Raw genomic sequence first — 18,449 nt, forward strand, 5'->3', positions numbered from 1 at the left:
ATTGGATATCATAAAAATGTCTGATTGGCTAATAGTTCAACATGATTTCCCTTCTCCCATGTGGAGAGAGGGTTCAAACACCAGTGAAGTCATCAACTTCTTGAGTTTCCGTAGCAGAGAATGTTTTCTTTTTAGGTTGCGATCCAGACTTAAGCATTGCCCCTGAACCTTAGTTTCTAGAGTAAAACCTACCAGGGACCCAGCAGGAGTGTGACAAATGTGGAGCTGAAATCTCCTTTGAGTAGGACAATTACATCTTTTTTATTTTTTTATTTTATTTTATTTTTGACAGGCAGAGTGGACAGTGAGAGAGACAGACAGACAGAAAGGTCTTTCTTTGCTGTTGGTTCACCCTCCAATGGCCGGTGCAGCTGGCGCGCTGATCTGAAGCCAGGAGCCAGGTGCTTCTCCTGGTCTCCCATGCAGGTGCAGGGCCCAAGCACTTGGGCCATCCTTCACTGCACTCCCTGGCCACAGCAGAGAGCTGGCCTGGAAGAGGGGCAACCAGGACAGAATCTGGCACCCTGACCGGGACTAGAACCTGGTGTGCTGGTGCCACTAGGTGGAGGATTAGCCTATTGAGCCGCGGCGCTGGCAAACAATTATATCTTTCTTTCTTTTTTTTATTTTTTATTTATTTTTTTATTTAGTTATTTTCTTAGTGGGGAACCACAAATCATGTCTGAGATTTATGACCATTTAGTTTGAATTAATATCAGCTTAGCTTCACGCAGGAACTTGGCTCCATCCTTCCCTTTCTGTAGTGGTTTTGTCACATTTATGTGCCTGTTCATACAGTTTTTTTAAATTGGTCTTGAAAATCACGTAGAAAAAAAGTAGAGTTATAAACGAAATATAACTTTTTATATTTACCTTTATGGTTACATCTATTGATTTTTTTTTTAAATTTCTTTGTATAGCATCAAAGTATTGTCTAATGTCTTTTCATTTCAGCATGGACTTCCTTTAGCATTTCTTGTAGGACAGGTCTGCTAGTGACATTCTCCCCTGTTTATCTGGCGAAGTCAAATGTATTCTCCTTCATCTTTTACAGTGAAGGAGCCTTGCTTTCTTGTTTCTTTGTGTGCCTCATAATTTTTTGTTGAAAACTAGACATTTAGAAAACTGTAATATGATAATGGGAAATCACATTTTCCCAACCTCTCAAGCTTTTTTGTTTCTGTTTGTTATGGTTTGTAGTTGTTTGTTAAATAGCTTTTCTGAGTTGATTTTTGAATATTGTATTCTTTATTGTATATGGTCACTGAAAGCTCTGTTTTTGTTAGCTTTAGTGGTCAACTAGTGATTTGGCAGAGATCTATTTAACTGCCTGAAACCAAAAAAAGTAAAAAACTCTAAGTCTTTGCAATTGAATTTTCTTTATATGTTGGAGCAAACCTTAAACATTTAGCTCCCACATGGGTGCAGGGGCCCAAAGACTTAGGCCATCTTCTGCTGCTTTCCCAGGCCATAGCAGAAGAGAGAGAGGACCAGAAGAGGAGTAGCCGAGATGCAAACCTGGCGCCCATATGCCGGCATTGCAGGCTGGGGCTTTAACCCGTTGTGCCACAGCACCGGCCCCTTTTTTTTTTTTTTTTAATATTTATTTTATTTATTTGAAACAGTTACACAGAAGGAGAGGCAGAGAGAGAGGTCTTCCATCCGCTGGTTCACCCCCCAATTGGCCTCAATGGCAGGAGCTGCGCCAATCCAAAACCAGGAGCCTGGAGCTTCTTCTGGATCATCATACGTAGGTGCAGGGTCCCAAGTCTTGGGCCATCCTCCACTGCTTTCCCAGGCCATAGCAGAGAGCCGGATCAGAAGTGGAACAGCCAGGACTCGAGCTGGCGCCCATACGGGATTGCAGCATTGCAGGCAGTGGCTTTACCCATTAAGCCACAGAGCTGGCCCCTAATGGTTTTTAAACAAATGAAAATATGCCCAACCTCAGCCATTAGAAAAATGCAAATTTAAACTACACAGGTACCTTTCTTTTTCTTTTTTGTTTTTTAACCTATCAAGGGGCCTGCACTGTGGCATAGAGGGTAAAAGCCACCACCTGCAGCGCCAGCATTCCATATGGGTGCCAGTTTAAGTCCCAGCTGCTCCACTTCCAATCCAGCTCCATGCTATGACCTGGGAAAGCAGTAGAAGATGGCCCAAGTTCTTGGGCCCCTGCACCCATGTGGAGGACCTGGAAGAAGCTCCCTGGCTCGTGGCTTCAGATTGGCGCAGCTCCAACTATTGTGGCCAATTGAGGAGTGAACCAGTGGATGGAAGACCTCTTTCTCTCTCGCTCTCGCTCTCTCTCTCTCTCTCTCTCTCTCTCTGTGCCTCTCCTTCTCTTTCTGTGTAATCTGACTTTCAAATAAATAAATAAATCTTTAAAAAATTTACATACAAAATGGTATAAATAATGTTACCATTTGTAGGAGTTTTTTGTTGTAATAAAATACATATAAAATCAACCATTAAAAACCATTTTTAAGTATACAGTTCAGTGGTATTAATCTGTTGATAATATTATGCAACCATTACCACTATCCATTCTAAAAATTTTTCATCATCCCAAATAGAAACTTACTTTCTGGCTTTATGAATTTTGCCCATTCTAGGTAATGCATATAAATGAAATCATAATATTTGCCCTTTTGTATCTGGTTTATTTCAGCTGGCATTTTTTTAAAAGATTTATTTGAAAGAGTTACACAGAGAGAGGAGAGGCAGAGAGAGACAGAAGTCTTCTAGCCACTGATTGACTCCCCAATTGGCCACAACTGCCAGAGCTGTGCCAATCTGAAGCCAGGAGCCAGGGGCTTCTTCCAGGTCTTCCACACAGGTGCAGGGACCCAAGGACCTGAGCCATCTTCTTCTGCTTTCCCATGCCATAGCAGAGAGCTGGATCAGAAATAGAGCATCCAGGACTTAAAGTGGCACCTACATGGGATGCCGGTACTTCAGACAGCAGCTTTACCCGCTATGCCACAGTGCCGGCCCCACCTAGCATGTTTTAAGCTTCATCCATGTTTTTGTATTTTTTTTTTAAGATTTATTTATTTATGTTAAAGTCAGAGTTACACAGAGAGAGGAGAGGCAGAGAGAGAGAGCTCTTCCATCCACTGGTTCACTCCTCAATTGTCTACAACAGTTGGAGCTGCGCCGATCCGAAGCCAGGAGCCAAGAGTTTCTTCCAGGTGTCCCACGTGGGTGCAGGGGCCCAATTGGGCCATCTTCTACTGCTTTCCCAGGCCATAGCAGAGAGCCGGATTGGAAGAGGAGCGGCTGGGACTAGAACTGGCGCCCATATGGGATGCCGGCACTTCAGGCCAGGGTGTTAATCTGCTGCGCCACAGCACCGGCCCCCGTATTTCTTTTTAAGACTAGATAACATTTCGTTGTATTTATCACATTTTGTTTATCTGTTGATAAACATTCTGGGTGATTCTAATTCTTGGCTCTTGTGAATAGTGATGCTGTGATTATTGGCATACAGGTATTTGAGCCTCTGCTTTCAGTTGTTTTGTATATATATCTCATGGTCACTCTGAGGACCTGCTAGACTGTTTTCTTTTTACAACAAGTACACTATTTTACTGTCCCTCCAGCAACATACAAGTGTTCTGATTCCCCCACATAGTTGCCAACACTTTTGATTTCCTGGTTTCTTTTTTTCTAATAGTTATCCTAGATAAAAAGTTGTATCTCTGTGGTTTTGATTTGCTTCTCCCTAATAATTCATGATGCTAAGCATAGTTTCATGTGTTTATTGGGTTTGGAAAAATATCTCTTCAGATCCTTTGCCCAGTTTTTAATGAGAATATTTGTCCTGTTACTAAGTTGAACGGGTTCCTTGCATCTCCTGGATCTGTACTCTTAATAGATGTTAGATTTGTAAATATTTTCCCTTTATGTGTTGTCTTTTCACTAGTTTAGTTCAGTTTATAGAGCAGATCTTCTATCCACCGATTCATTCCCCAAATGTCCATAGCAAATGAGGCTGGGGCAGAACTGAAACCAGGAGCCCAAAATTCAGTCTGGGTCTCCCACATGAGTGGAAGGAACCCAGGTACTTGAGCCATCACTTGCTGCTTTCCAGGGTGTACATTAGCAGGAAGCTGGAACTGGAAGCAGAGCTGCACCTCAAACCCAGGCCTTCAATATGGGATGCAGGCTTCCCAAGCAGTATCTTAAATCCTATGGCAAATACCCAACTCTCGTTTTACATTCTTGGTAGTATCTTTTTTGTTTTGTTTTGTTTCGTTTTTAGATTTTAAGGTATTTTTTAGAATCATGGACCTTCAGCCGGAGCGGCATGGAGTGGGACTTCCAAGAGGAAAACCCAAAGGGGACATGGCAGTTGACTTTAAGTATAATTTCAAAGGGGAAAAAAAAAACTTGATCAGATTGGCATTGTTACCAGGCAGGGACAAAAACCATCAAAAGACCTCATTTACAATTCTCCATCCTGTCTGGCCTGCTGAGGGTAGCATCCTTTGGAGCACAAAAGTTTTTAATTTTGTTGAAGTCTAGTTTATTTTCTATGGCTGCTTGTGCTTTTTGTTTATCTGAGAAACTATTGCAGGGGCCGGCGCTGTGGCACAGAGGGTTAATGCCCTGGCCTGAAGCACTGGCATCCCATATGGGTGCCGGTTCGAGACCCGGCTGCTCCACTTCTGATCCAGCTCTCTGCTATGACCTGGGAAAGCAGTAGAAGATGGCCCACGTCCTTGGGCCCTTGCACCCACGTGGGAGACCCGGAAGAAGCTCCTGGCTCGTGGCTTCGGATCAGCCCAACTCCAGCTGTTGCAGCCATCTGGGGAGTGAACCAGCAGATGAAAGGCCTCTCTCTCTGTCTCTCCACCTCTGCCTATCCCTGTCTGTAACTTTGTCTTTCGAATAAATAAATCTAAAAATTAATTAATTAATGAAATAATTCTCTTGGAGCTAACTTTGTAGCACAATGTGTTGAGCCAGTGTCCCATGTAAGTGGCAGTTTGAGTGCTGGCTGCTCCACTGCTGATTAGCTCCCTGCTAATGTGCCTGAGAAAGCAGCAGATGGCCTGAGTACTTGGGCTCCTGGCATCCACAAGGGAGACTCAAATGGAGTTCCAGACTCCTGGAGTTCCACTGAACTAATAGGTAGAAGATCTCTCTCTCTCTCTCTCCTCTCTCTTCTCTCCTCTCTCCTCTCTCTCTCTCTCTCTCTCTCTCTCTAGCTCTGCCTTTCAAATACGTAAATCAGTCTTTAAAAAAAAAAAAATTTCCTTGTTTTTACTCTATTTATGTTCTTGAAAGAGAGAGATCTCCCATTTGCTGCTTTACTCACCAGATGCTGCAACAGCTAGGGCTGAGCAAGGCAGAAAACAGGAGCCAGGAACTCAGTCTGGGTCTCCCACGTGAGTGGCAGGACCCAAGTACTTGAGCTATCACCTGCTGCCTCCCAGGGTGCACATTGGCAGGAAGCTGGAATGAAGAGCAGAGCTCGGGGCTCAAACACAGCACTCTGATACAGAAGGCAGGTATCTCAAGCAGCAGCTCAACCCTGCAGCAAATACTTACCCTTCAGCTAATTTTTATAGATGGTTATGAGATAGGATTCCAAGTTCTTTCTTTTGCATTTGGAAATCCAGTCATCCCTGTATTTTAAAAAACCATCCTTGACCCCCACTGAATTGTCTTGTCACCCTTTTCACAAATCAATTGTCCATAAAAGTTCAATTGTATGAGTTTATCTCTAGACTTTCTTTTTTATTTTTAAAGATTTATTTATTTAAAGGCAGAATTACAAAGAGGCAGAAGCAGAGAGGGAGAGCAAGAAGGGTCTTCCATCCACTGGTTCACTCCCCACACAGCCACAATGGCCAGAGCTGAACTGATCCCAAGCCAGGAGCTTCCTCCAAGTCTCCCACATGGGTGCTGGGGCCCAAGGACCTGAGCCATACTCCACTGCTCTCCCAGGCCATAGCAGATGAAAGAGCAGTATCGGAAGTAGAGCAGCTGAGTCTCAAACCAGTGCCCATATGGGATGCCAGTGCCACAGAAAGCGGCTTTACTTGCTGTGCCACAGCACCAGCCCCTCTAGAGTTTCAGTGCTGTTCCATTGGTCTATATGGTCTATCCTAATGACAATATGTAATTTTTTATATTTTTAAGGGGGAAAATTAAACCTTGCTTATTTTCTTTAAAACCAGACAACTAGGAAATATATCACAACATTCAAACAGTAAACAGGCTATCTTACCATTTAAGTAACTTGGTTTAAAAAAAAAAAAAAGTTCGTCATCAAAAGTGATAAGGAACAGAACACTGCGTGTTACAAAAGCCCCAAGCGGAAGTGGTATTTACTGTGGGGCTGCCCTCCTTTGCTCTCAGGGAGTCATGGCTAGTCCTAGCCCAAGTTGCTTGCCTTTTTTCCCCTTGACCTTACCGTTGCATTTTGAACTATGTGATTGTATTAAATTAAAAAATAATAAAATTTTTAAACAGCTGTGAATTAGGACCACAATTTACTCTCTCAATTTCTCTCCAACTTTTTGCTGTTTCAGGAAAGTGTGCTGTGTTGTCATTCAAGGACTTCCTCTCCTGCAGGCCAACTGAAATATCAGAAAATGACGTTTTGCTGTGTGAGAGCCGCTACAATGAGAGTGACAAGCAAATGAAAAAATTCAAGGGATTGAAGAGGTTTTCACTTTCTGCTAAAGTGGTAGATGATGAAATTTACTACTTCAGGTAAAGCCTGAGTAACTAAAGCACTTCAGCTAAAAACAAAATAGTGTGTAGCCCTGTGTTTTAATGAGTTTTTAAACTAGAGAATTTCAAAGAGAAAATATTAATTAGATAATTAATTAGATAATTAATATTAATTAGATAAAGGTAAAAGAAAAATCCTCATCATCTGCTGAGACGTGGTAACTGCTCTTATAGTGCCCTTGACTCAGACTTCAGTCTGTGTTGTAGAGTGGAAACAGAACTACTTGGTTCTCATTCATATCCTTCCTGTTAGGACATTGCTCAGTTCCACAAATTATGAAAGCTCTTTGCCCATATGTAGGCAACTAGATCTGATTTTGAACTCTGCTTTTCTGGGTGTTCAGGAAGTTTTGTTGTTTTTTGTTTGTTTGTTTGTTTGTTTGTTTGTTTGTTTTAGTAACAGAGGGAAAGACAGAGAGAAAGGTTTTCCATCCACTGGTTCACTTTTCAAATGGCCACCATGGCCAGAGCTGAGCCAATCTGAAGCCAGGAGCCAGGAGCTTCTTCCTGGTCTCCCACAAAGGTACAGGGGCCCAAGCATCTTCCACTTCCACTTTTGGGCCATCTTCCACTGCTTTCCCAGGCTATAAGCAGAGAGCTGGATCAGAGGAGGAGCAGCCAAGACTGGAACCGGTGCCCATATGGGATGCTGGCACTGCAGGTGGAAGTTAATCTACTACACTACAGCACCAGCCCGTGGGAGAATTGTTTAAAAACAAGTGTCTCAGGGCAGGCATTGTGGCATAGTGGATTAAGCCACCTTTTGCATTGCTGGCATCCCATGTGACCACCAGTTCGTGTTCTGGCTACTTCACTTCCAATCCAGATCCTTGCTAGTGGGCCTAGGAAAGCAGTGAAATATGATCTAAGTGCTTGCGCTCCTGCACCCATGTAGGAGACCCAGAAGAAGCTCCAGGTACCCAGGTAGCCCTGGCCCTTGTGACTGTTTAGGGCAGAAACCAACAGATGAAAGATAATCTCTCTCTCCCTCTCTCTCTCTCTCTCTCTCTCTCTCGTATGTGTGTCTTTCCCTCTCTCTCTGAAATTCTGCCTTTGAAATAAATAAAAAGTAAATATTTGGGGGCTGGCGCTGTGATGTAGTGGCCTCATCCTCCACCTGTGATGCCAGCATCCCATATGGACACCAGTTCGAGTCTTGACTGCTCTTCTTTGGATCCAGCGATCCAGCTCTCTGCTATGTCCTAGGAAAGCAGTAGAAGATGGCCCAAGTGATTGGGCCCCTGTACCCATGTGGGAGTCCCAAAAAGTAAATCTTTTAAAAATAAATAAATCAAGCATCTCTAAGTAGAGGTGACTTCCTTAATATATATTTATTTAAACTCCCTTACTGCCCTTAGAGTGTATGTTGCAGATAGCAGGAATCTATTTCTAGATATTAAGGTAGAACACTGGTTTCTGACCAGTCCTGGAGTGGTGTTAGGTGATTTTAATTTTTTATGTTATTTTTTTCAGAAAACCAATCGTTCCTCAGAAGGAGCCCTCACCTTTATTGGAAAAGAAGATCCAGTTGCTAGAAGCTAAATTTGCAGAGTTAGAAGGTGGAGATGATGACATTGAAGAGATGGGGGAAGAAGATAGTGAGGTCATCGAGCCTCCTTCTCTACCTCAGCTCCAGACCCCCCTGGCCAGTGAGCTGGACCTCATGCCCTACACTCCCCCACAGGTGAAGGTGACAAGTTCCTGTACTGGTCTTATTCCCAGCTTTGGTTTGCAGCAGACTCAAACCAAAGTAAGGAAACATCTAGCTTCTCCATAGGTGGGCTTCCACTTAGAATACTGCAGGAAAGAACGGAATTTTTCTCCTTTCTCAGTGCCTTTGTTGATTTATTTATTTTTTGTTGATTGAAATTAAATCTATCATATTACTAAGCCAATAATAATCCATTGTTTATCATATTAATGCTGTTAATCATTTAAAATATGTATCTTTAAAATTTCATATTTGGTTTAATGGCAAGTTCAGTTAAAAGACTCCCTACTTTACATTAGAAAAGCAATAAGGAATGGCAATAACCTAGTACTCTAACTTTTATCACCTATATCTTTTTTTTTTTTTTTTGACAGGCAGAGTGGACAGTGAGAGAGAGAGACAGAGAGAAAGGTCTTCCTTTGCCGTTGGTTCACCCTCCAATGGCCGCCGCGGCCGGCGCGCTGCGGCCGGCGCACCGCGCTGATCCGATGGCAGGAGCCAGGAGCCAGGTGCTTTTCCTGGTCTCCCATGGGGTGCAGGGCCCAAGCACCTGGGCCATCCTCCACTGCACTCCCTGGCCACAGCAGAGAGCTGGCCTGGAAGAGGGGCAACCGGGACAGAATCCGGCGCCCTGACCGGGACTAGAACCCGGTGTGCCGGCGCCGCTAGGCGGAGGATTAGCCTAGTGAGCCGCGGCGCCGGCTCTTTTTTTTTTTTTTTTTTTTTTTACAGGCAGAGTGGACAGTGAGAGAGAGACAGACAGAGAGAAAGGTCTTCCTTTGCCGTTGGTTCACCCTCCAATGGCCTCCGCGGCTGGTGTGCTGCAGCCGGCGCACCGCGCGAATCCAAAGGCAGGAGCCAGGTGCTTCTCCTGGTCTCCCATGGGTGCAGGGCCCAAGTACTTGGGCCATCCTCCACTGCACTCCCGGGCCATAGCAGAGAGCTGGCCTGGAAGAGGGGCAACCGGGACTAGAACCCGGTGTGCCAGCGCTGCTAGGTGGAGGATTAGCGTGTTGAGCCATGGCCGCCGGCACCTATATCTTTTTAATGTCTCTTTCTTTAGGACCTCAACCAGGGTTAAGGTGATCCCTGTTTGTATTTGTTGTTGTTTAGAATTTTCTCAAGAATTAATTATGAGGTCACCATTATAGATTACAGTCATGGAATTCAGTGAAATTTTCATGGATGTCTTATATGGTAGGAGGCAAAGAAGAGATATACTTTGACCAAGAAAATGACCAGCTGTAAACTGAACATGTCTGTAAAACAGTAACTGTTGAATCCTATGTTCCTGGTTTCCAGAAACTGAGCGATTAACTTAATGCAGTGTTCTGATGCACTATAAAAGCTTTCTGTCTTACAGTCTACTCCAAAGTCTGCCAAAGGCAGTGCCAAGAAAGAAGGCTCCAAGCGAAAAATCAACATGAGTGGCTACATCCTGTTCAGCAGTGAAATGAGAGCTGTGATTAAGGCCCAGCATCCAGACTACTCTTTTGGGGAGCTCAGCCGACTGGTGGGGACAGAATGGAGAAACCTTGAGACGGCCAAGAAAGCAGAATATGAAGGTAAATAGAGACAATGCACAACTATCTCAGCTTTCTAAGCAAGGATGTGTGTATAGGAATGCACGTGCATAGACAGGTTTTACTTTCTTGTGCTTACCACTTGCACATGAACTTTGTGTTGGGGAATTCTCCAGATGGTACCTAGCCAGCAGTCTAGATGCCAGCCCTGACTGACTGAGCAGAGCGCTGCCCTTGACTTGACCCCTGAGGCTGGTGGTGTTCTCCCACAAGAGTTCTCAAACAGGAATACTTGGCTATTAAAAATTGCATGAGTTTCTTCTTCCATTGAGCCCTTTAAACACACATATATTGAGCTGGAGAATGATTATATAATGACGTTAATTATAATTTTGGTTAATATATTCATCAGAAAGGGGCCCTTTAAAATCAGCAGTCTTCTGTTATGGCTCTTGATAAGCCCTGTGTTTAAACTGTAGACTGAAGCTTGGCTGTAGTACTTGGTTCCTTTAGGCCAGTCCTGGCCTGTGCTGTGTCTTACTATGGCTATTTTTAAGGCAGCTGGGATCTGTTTGATAAAGCTCAACTGCCTTTATTTTCCTTTTACTTTATAATTAAAGTACTTTGGTCCATGAGCTATCATTCAAGGACTTGATGATTCTTACCATTAGGGACAGATACTTCAAAGAGATTTTTGTCTTTTTAGTTTTCTGTTCTTTTTAAAATATCGATTATGCCTTTAATAAATGAATAGTAAACATTAGTTTAGGCAGGACTATTGCTCTTGGAACTGTATTTTTCCCTTGGAGGTTTATGTGTTGGTTCATTTTCCAGTTCAGAGCCATCCTCTGTGGTGGTCAGTTATTACTTACCTCAGCTAGGTCCAAATCCATTATTTTCAGCAAACATCAATTATTAAAGTTTCCCCCTTTATTAAAGTTTATGAAGTCTCCAAGAAAACCCTTTTTTGAAAATTCCTTTCATTTGTTACAATTAATTGATGATTACAAAATTACCTGACAGTCTTCCACAGAGATCTTCTGCTGTACCCTAATCCTCCTGAAGGCTGCTCAGCAGAAAAATATCCTGTGGCAAGACCAGTCTGGGAAGCATTCCAAGCTGTTTCTTGGAAAGTCACTGCACATATTACCATGTTAAAGGCTTAAGGAGCTGTAGTTTTTTAAAAAAAAAAAAAAAAAAAAAAAAACAAAACACCTCTTTGGTTATCTGTCATTTTCTGAAATTTGACCAGGTATTCATGTAATGTCTATTAGTATAATAAAAAAAATGATACCTTGTGCAACATTCTTTGAGTTCCTATAGAACTATCTTAGGGGAGCTTTGATATTTCTGACCTTAGTGCAAGCTAAAACCAAGTATACCTGGTTAGAAATGAAGCTAACAGGGGTGTAAAACCTGTTCCCTGGCCCAAAAAGCCAGTACTGTGTGACAGGTAAATTAGGGTGTGAACAAGAGAGATCCATCTGAAGTGATGGAAAGGTAAAAACATTGGAGCAGAGCTGATGAGAGGAAGAGATGAGAGATTCAAAGGAGAGTGTGAAATTCCTTGAGAACCCAGTGAGAATGAGACACAAAAACTGAACTTTTGGTGTTCTTACCCATTGAATTTAAAACACAGAATTTGAAGTTTGACTGGCTTTGTTTTAATAATTTTGTTTTCTGAGACAGCCCAGTTGGGTTTGTCTCAGAGCCAACAGGTAGCCAGTCCAGTATTCCATCCACAGCCCTAAATTTTTCTTTTTTTCAGCTTCATTTTTTTGCTCTCTCATTCTATTGTATCATTTGTAATGAAAATACTAAAATTTAATGTGGGGGTTTAGAGTCTTTTTGTTTCTTGGCTTTTTTTTTTTCCTGCTAACTGAGGAAGTAGTTGTTCTAATGGCCTTTGTTCCTCATACTCAATTGTATTGAGTGTACAGAGTCTATAAGCTGGGACAGTGGTAGTGAGTGCAGTCCATGTAGGCGACTCTGTCACAGCGACGGGGCCTTTGACTCACTCCGCTTTCCCCACACTGTTGCACTAAAGGAGGACTAGGGCTGTAGCTTCTTGATTCTCTTTTAGGCAAGGTGATGTTGAGCTATTTGACCCCTCCTCAGATTAGCCGTAGCCCTTTGAACACCATGTTGGAGGGTTAATGTGTGGCAGTTGGGGTGTGATATCAGGAGTCAGAGTCATAGATTGCTGAGTTCTCTCTGTATCTTTGGACAAATCATTACCGGTCTCCCACCCTCCGTTTGCCCATGTGAAGAGCGGGGAGGATTTCCTAATTATGAATGGTAACTCAGAAAAAAGCCTGTGTGGTGGGAGCTTTGGGAATATATACGGCACTTCAAGAGTTCTCCAGTAGGGACAGTTTGCTAGCTCCCAGAAAGACTAGGCATGTGATTGTTGGGGTGCTTGGCTCTGGAGGTGCGTGCAGAGTAGCTCACGGGAATGAGGAGGATAGCAGGGTGTGCTCCATCACACAGAACTGCCACAGACAAATGCTCCTCTTGCATTTTGGATGACGTAGAAGTGGATTCTGGAACTTTCACTGATTGAGGAGGATTTATGGTCAGTACTGAGCTGCTCTGCTTCAGAAAATCTAGTTCTTTCAGTACCTTGCCCATTGCTACATATGTATATCACATTTATAGAGAAACAGATATGTATTCCCTGCTTCTGATGATTGTAGCCTGGAGTATCATGCATTTTTCCCCTGAGGGTTTATTAAGCATGACCTCTTTGCTCCGTGGGAGTGTAGAAATTAGCTGTTTACTTTCCTTAAACCTTTGTATAGGAGGCAATACGTTACTTTTCCCTTACAGAGTTAATTTTCTTCAGCTGCTAAAGTCTGTATGACACTAATGATAAAGAGTCCTCAAATCTTAGGAAAATTGGGTACAAGGAATCAGGAAAATATAGTAAGTAACAATTGTGCCAAAAATTATAATGGGCCATGGAATTGCTTCATGTTGAAATTATAAATAATCTGTAATGCTATTAATACTAGAATAATGGTAGTGCTTCTCATCTTCAGGGTGCCTCATGAGATTAACCTCATTGGTTACGCTGGTGACATGTTTAAATAAAACCTGTGCTTTCTGAATGTGTGTTGCAGTCTTAACATTCTTGAAATCTTTGCAGACCAGTTCTCAAGATGGGATAGGAAAGCTGGATTCTAGGTTACCAAGTGAAAGCAGCCCAACTCCTCCCGTGTTGGAGACTAGTCATCTACTGTTTTTCCCATTGAGACAGAACTGTTGCCTGTGTTTTTACTAGTCCTGTTGAATGCAATGGATGGTATTTTGAATTCCTGGGTTAAAAACAGAATTGAAAATCTGAAATGCCTTTACAGAGCGGGCAGCTAAAGTTGCTGAGCAGCAGGAGAGAGAGCGAGCAGCACAGCAACAGCAGCCGAGTGCTCCTCCCCGAGCAGGCACCCCTGTGGGGGCTCTCATGGGGGTGGTGCCACCACCAACACCAATGGGGATGCTCAATCAGCAGTTGACACCTGTTGCAGGTAAAAACAGGAGCTAAGACCATTTTTTTCCACTTTAAGAAATTCCTTCATTTTTTTTTTCTCCAATGAGGAGTAGGCCACAGTCTATATAGCCTTTTCTCATGACAGATTCAAAGTTTGAAATCATCATGTTGTCCTGTATTGCCTTTCCCATATAGGCAATGCCTCCCCTCTGCCCCAGAAATGGGCCCTGGGCCTAACCTTGGGAACTGGTAGGGAGCAACTCTTGCCAGGCTGTAGGCATGGTCTGGTGATGTTCTCTACCCCAGACTGCTCTTGATGGAGCACTAAATAAAGCACAAGATAGAAACAGACCCTGAATTCTGGTCTAGAAGAACTCCCAAGAGAAAACACGAAGCCAGCCTTTAGGTGGTGTTGATTTTCCCGTTTCATCCAGTATTCAGTTTGCCTTGTTCTGCTGCAGCCATCCTTAAAACACTGACCATTTAAAAGGATTTTTGACAATGAATTGTAAATCCTTTCTTGGTCACCAATGTGCATGACTGCTAAAGAAAATACGAAGTCCTTATTCAATTCATTGTGCCCACTCTGTAATGCTTTTCTATTAAATTACATTAAACTGCATTTTCTGTTAGTATCCCAGTCACATATTTTAAGCAAGAGAAAACAAAAAAGAAACTGATGAATGTGGTTTGCTTGTGTGTGTTGCCTCTGGTTCTGGAAGCTGCAGCAAATTTGACTATTCTTGAATTGAATGTCCTTGTTTGACATGTCTGTCTCCAGTGAGAAGCCTGCAGACCGCCTCTCAGGCCCCTCCTTTGTGATCTCTCCAAGCCTGCTGAGATCTGTTCAAGCCACCTGTTTCTTCTGAAGCAAGCAGTTTGACCTCTTTTGCAGGGAGTCCAAGACAGTGTTATTGAAGGCAGGCTTGTTGAGATGCTGTTTTTGTTTTTGCTATTTTGTTTTGTTTTTGCTTTTTCAGGAAGAGTAGCATAACTTTTCCATTGTCGCTCCTAACTTTTGTGATGGCAAGTTCTCAAATGCACTGTCGCTGAACTCAGCAGTTGCACTCGCCAAAGCACATCTGAATCGTGGCTTTCAGTACTTTCAGTGTAACTGATGTTGATCTAACAAATCTCATAATCGCCTGCTCTATTCCATGGCCCATTTTGGTTAATGGGGTTCTGGAGGTTTTTAGAAATCAGGCCTTGAACACGGGGGATGTTGAAAGTTAGAATTCCCTCATTGATATTCAGCCTCTTTTGTTGTATTTGATGTGTGATATTGTGGCATTGTGCCCTTGACTACAAAACTCAGGGACACATTAACAAAATGAATACAAACAGCTAAAAACAGAAAAACAGCAGCTGCAGCATTTTAGCTCCCTGTTGGGGAATAAATCATAGAGCTGTATGGGTGAGGAGGGTGGGCCCTCTGGAAAGCCCTGCTCCGCTCTTAAGGGTATGCGGCCCAGGCTTCCGGGCCATGGGAGTGAAGGGCAAGCATTCTTGACAGTAGCCAGTCTGTGGTCTTGAGTGGGAACTGTGCAGCTCAGAGAATGATTTTTCATGGGCTTACTATAAGGTTGCTTAGGGCCTGAGTCTTAACCTTGTTGCTGTTTGAGACCAGCTTTGCTTACAAGCATTGAAGCTCATTTGAACACATGTGACTGGGATAATAAATGCCAAAGTACAGTTTAATGAAGACAAGTGCCATGTCTTTCAGTGCTTGATAATTTATTTCTACAACCACAGCCTGTACAGGCTGCGTTCAGATGGGCTTTTGTAATTGAAAGCAAAGCCTCCTAATGTTCTTAAATTTCTCACCTACTTATCCCTGAGTGCTCTATCTTGTGGTGTGGTTAAAAGACAGTTTGGTAGCTTTGGATCTCCTCATGTTCAAGGTGATGGTGTCTGTTCAAAAGCAGATTTTGTTATCTGAACTGTCATTTTTTAAATGAAACTCATAATGCTATTTCATGTGTAGAGCTATTACAATTTAAAATTTGTTTTATTGGTTTGTATAATTGTAAGCTTTACAGTCAGCTCATGACTAAGGAAGCAGGATGAGTCAATCGCAGAATTTAAACATTTATAAATATTAAACATTTATAAATATTTTTCAAATAGTTCTTCAGGGAAAGTCAAAGAGTGAAACCCTCAGCAGAACCTGGAGTTTTCCACTGTTTCCCAGAGTCCCTTTCTATCAAAGAGTGTTTGATAGAAATGAGGTTTGGCACCAGCCCTTTAATCATCCCTTTTAAAGAAGCTGTGACCAAAGGTGATTGCATTGCAGGGGGAGTTTTGTGTTCTTGTTCATCATGATCATTGCAAATCCCAGAAAAGTCATGTTGTTGTTCTTGTTTTTAAAAAAATGCCATGTGATTTTAAAAGTCTTTTGGTGGGTGAGTTCTTGACATTTTAAAATGATTTTATTGTTTTTACTCCTTTGGCCAAAGATAAGTCTTTGCTAGACCTCTTCCCTAGCCAGCAATCTTTGTTATGTGAAGGTGCACTTTGAAAATAAAAGAATAAAAGCCTCTGTTCACAGAAATTCTGTATCTCCATTAAAATGCTCCCTGTTAACTGAAGGTTTGTGTGAGGACACTTGTGAGCTTGGAGACAGTGAGGACAGTTGGCCTATTCTCAAGTCAGCAGAGCCTGATTCTCCAGCCCTTCCTCCTTAAGGTCTGTGTGTAGATACCTGAAGAGACCTTAGCTTTGGTTGGCTTGGGAGGGTCTAGGTTTTATCTTTATTGTATCATGTTTTGAGATCCAGAAATGAAACATTATTCATTGGAATGGCTCTTGGAAGCTTTTCCAGAGCTCAAGCCTGAGCACCATCCATTCTCACAGCAGAGCTGGGCTGGAAGGGAGGAGGAGGAGATGGAGAAGTCCTGAAGCACCGCTGCCCCGAGCTGGAGAAACATGCTTTGTGATCAGGACTGAGTGCTCATGTCCTTCATTCCAGCTCCCCCTCATGTGTATCCACGACAGGCATATGAGTGTGGGCAGATGGAATGATGGTTGTGTAATGTTCAGTTAGAATTGCAGTCAGCAGAACTGGTCACTCTGGTTGAACAGCTTGAATAATTCTGGCCTTGGGAAGGCTATTACTAGAACTCCTCTTTATCATTATTTAACTGAAAACATGCAGCATATTTATCCCAGGGAAAATAACTACAAATAATAATGTACTAAGTACTAATTCATCCAGAAATGTTGGGTTCATATTTGTAATGTTTTATTTTGTTCATTATTGCAACAAAATAATTGCACTAATTGCCGTTCTATCATGCAGTACTAAGGGTGCTTTATTCATTGGTATAGTGCATGTGGGAGGGTTGTTATTACTTAGCTCATATTGCATGTTAATGATGCATGTCTGAAATTTGTTGTGTCCTTCAAGGCATGATGGGTGGCTATCCGCCAGGCCTTCCACCTTTGCAGGGCTCAGTTGATGGCCTTGTTAGCATGGGCAGCATGCAGCCACTTCACCCTGGGGGGCCTCCACCCCACCATCTTCCGCCAGGTGTGCCTGGCCTCCCAGGCATCCCACCACCGGGTAAGAACTTCATCCTCATTCACTCATTAATCTCATCTTCACCTTCTTTTTCCTCCCTCAGCCAGTTGTTCCAGGTGGCACCTGCTGCCCATTGTGACCAAGCCTTCTCTCACTGAAAATCCAAGAGATGTCAGCAGCAGGGCTTGTCCTGTGTGTTGAACAGACAAGTCCAGCACCTATGTCCTTGTGCACCTGGCTGCCTGGCAGTAGCACAGGACACTTAACAGAGGCTAGACTGAGCTGACTGAAGGGCAGGAGACATACTCTGTCATCACTCAAGCAGTATGACATGTGCTCAAAAAACCTAGGCAGCCTAGAAGGTTGTGCCCCTTTATCAGTGAATGAAGTCTCCCAGATTCTTAGTTCAGAGTCACATATAAAAGCACTCTGTTCCCGAGTGCGTTTCTTCCTCTGGTGTAATTCTCACCTCACAGAGTCTTCTGTCTAAGGCCCCTGGTCTGTCCACTCCTCCTCAAGCAGCCCTCCCAGGGGCATTTAGAGTCACTATTGTGTAACTCTTCAGAAGTCCTTTGCCCAGTGTGGCTTAGGAACCACAGGAGGTACGAGTCCCCTAGGAAGCACAACGTACCCTTTCAAAGAACAGCTTGGCCTACCCTGTTTGCTGGAGACTCTTGGCTGTGTGTCATCAGAAGTTCAGAAGTTCTTGCACATAGAAATACATAAATGGAGTCCAGAAATAACCACATTCAGTCTCACTTTATAATGAATTAACAAGTTGGAATGTTATGTTAAAGAAAACTTAAAATCACAAGTTCCTGCATTAATTGCCATTGTCTGCAAAAGAACAAACTCTTAGTTAAAATCTTGTTGGAGGGAGTGTGACCTAAGATGAATAGAATAACATTTTATCCATTACCTAAATTATCAGCTAAAAGGGCCTGTCCCAGGTTAAAGGTGGCTGGGAACTCATTAGATTTGCTAATATTAGCACTGGACCTACTGATTGTAAGGTTTTTGCAGGTTTCCAAATGACGCTCCCAAGGGGTGACCCAGCAGTGTACAAGGAAAACAAACCTGATGGCTTAGCCTCAGCCTCCAGTTACTGTCTGTGTGAATGTTCTTAGAGAATATCCGTGACTCCACCAAAGTGTCTTTTTCCAGATGTTTCCAGAGGAAGAAGTGTTTGTGAGAGTGGGTACTTCGCTATAAAATGGTGGCCTGTGTGTGGCTCCTGTTGTAGCAGAGGTCAGATATAAATTAGGTATTCCCATGTGACAGGCAGACCTGGCCCTCATTCTGTGCCCTCTCACCATGGCCCAGGTGTCTCGCTGAGCCTTTAAGAACAGGTTAGAAATAACACCTTCTAGGGTCATGTAGCGCTCAGCGGAAGCCACGTCCAAGGCAGATACCCTCCAGGTAGCACCTGTCTTTTAGCGGGTGTTGGGGCACAGGCTA

The 18,449-nt window shown here is 43.1% G+C and overlaps 1 protein-coding gene across 45 annotated transcripts in view; it reads left to right on the forward strand.

Annotated features, from left to right (window-relative positions):
- PBRM1 (polybromo 1) overlaps positions 1-18,449 on the forward strand; it is a 134,869-nt gene that overhangs the window by 110,362 nt on the left and 6,058 nt on the right. For 25 of the 45 annotated variants that reach the window (XM_089306120.1, XM_089306123.1, XM_089306125.1 and 22 more), the window contains 5 exons: positions 6,546-6,729; positions 8,224-8,434; positions 9,825-10,026; positions 13,344-13,508; positions 16,878-17,033. In XM_089306120.1, the coding sequence (XP_089162246.1) occupies positions 6,546-6,729; positions 8,224-8,434; positions 9,825-10,026; positions 13,344-13,508; positions 16,878-17,033 (918 nt within the window). Of the gene's footprint in view, positions 1-6,545; positions 6,730-8,223; positions 8,435-9,824; positions 10,027-13,343; positions 13,509-14,252; positions 16,023-16,877; positions 17,034-18,449 lie in introns of those variants that run through there. The other 20 variants (XM_070050738.2, XM_008260786.5, XM_051851571.3 and 17 more) reach the window with 4 other exon arrangements.

This window comes from Oryctolagus cuniculus, chromosome 10 (genome assembly GCF_051225735.1).
Source record: "Oryctolagus cuniculus isolate XC-2025 breed Fujian yellow rabbit chromosome 10, ASM5122573v1, whole genome shotgun sequence".
Lineage (NCBI taxonomy): Eukaryota > Metazoa > Chordata > Mammalia > Lagomorpha > Leporidae > Oryctolagus > Oryctolagus cuniculus.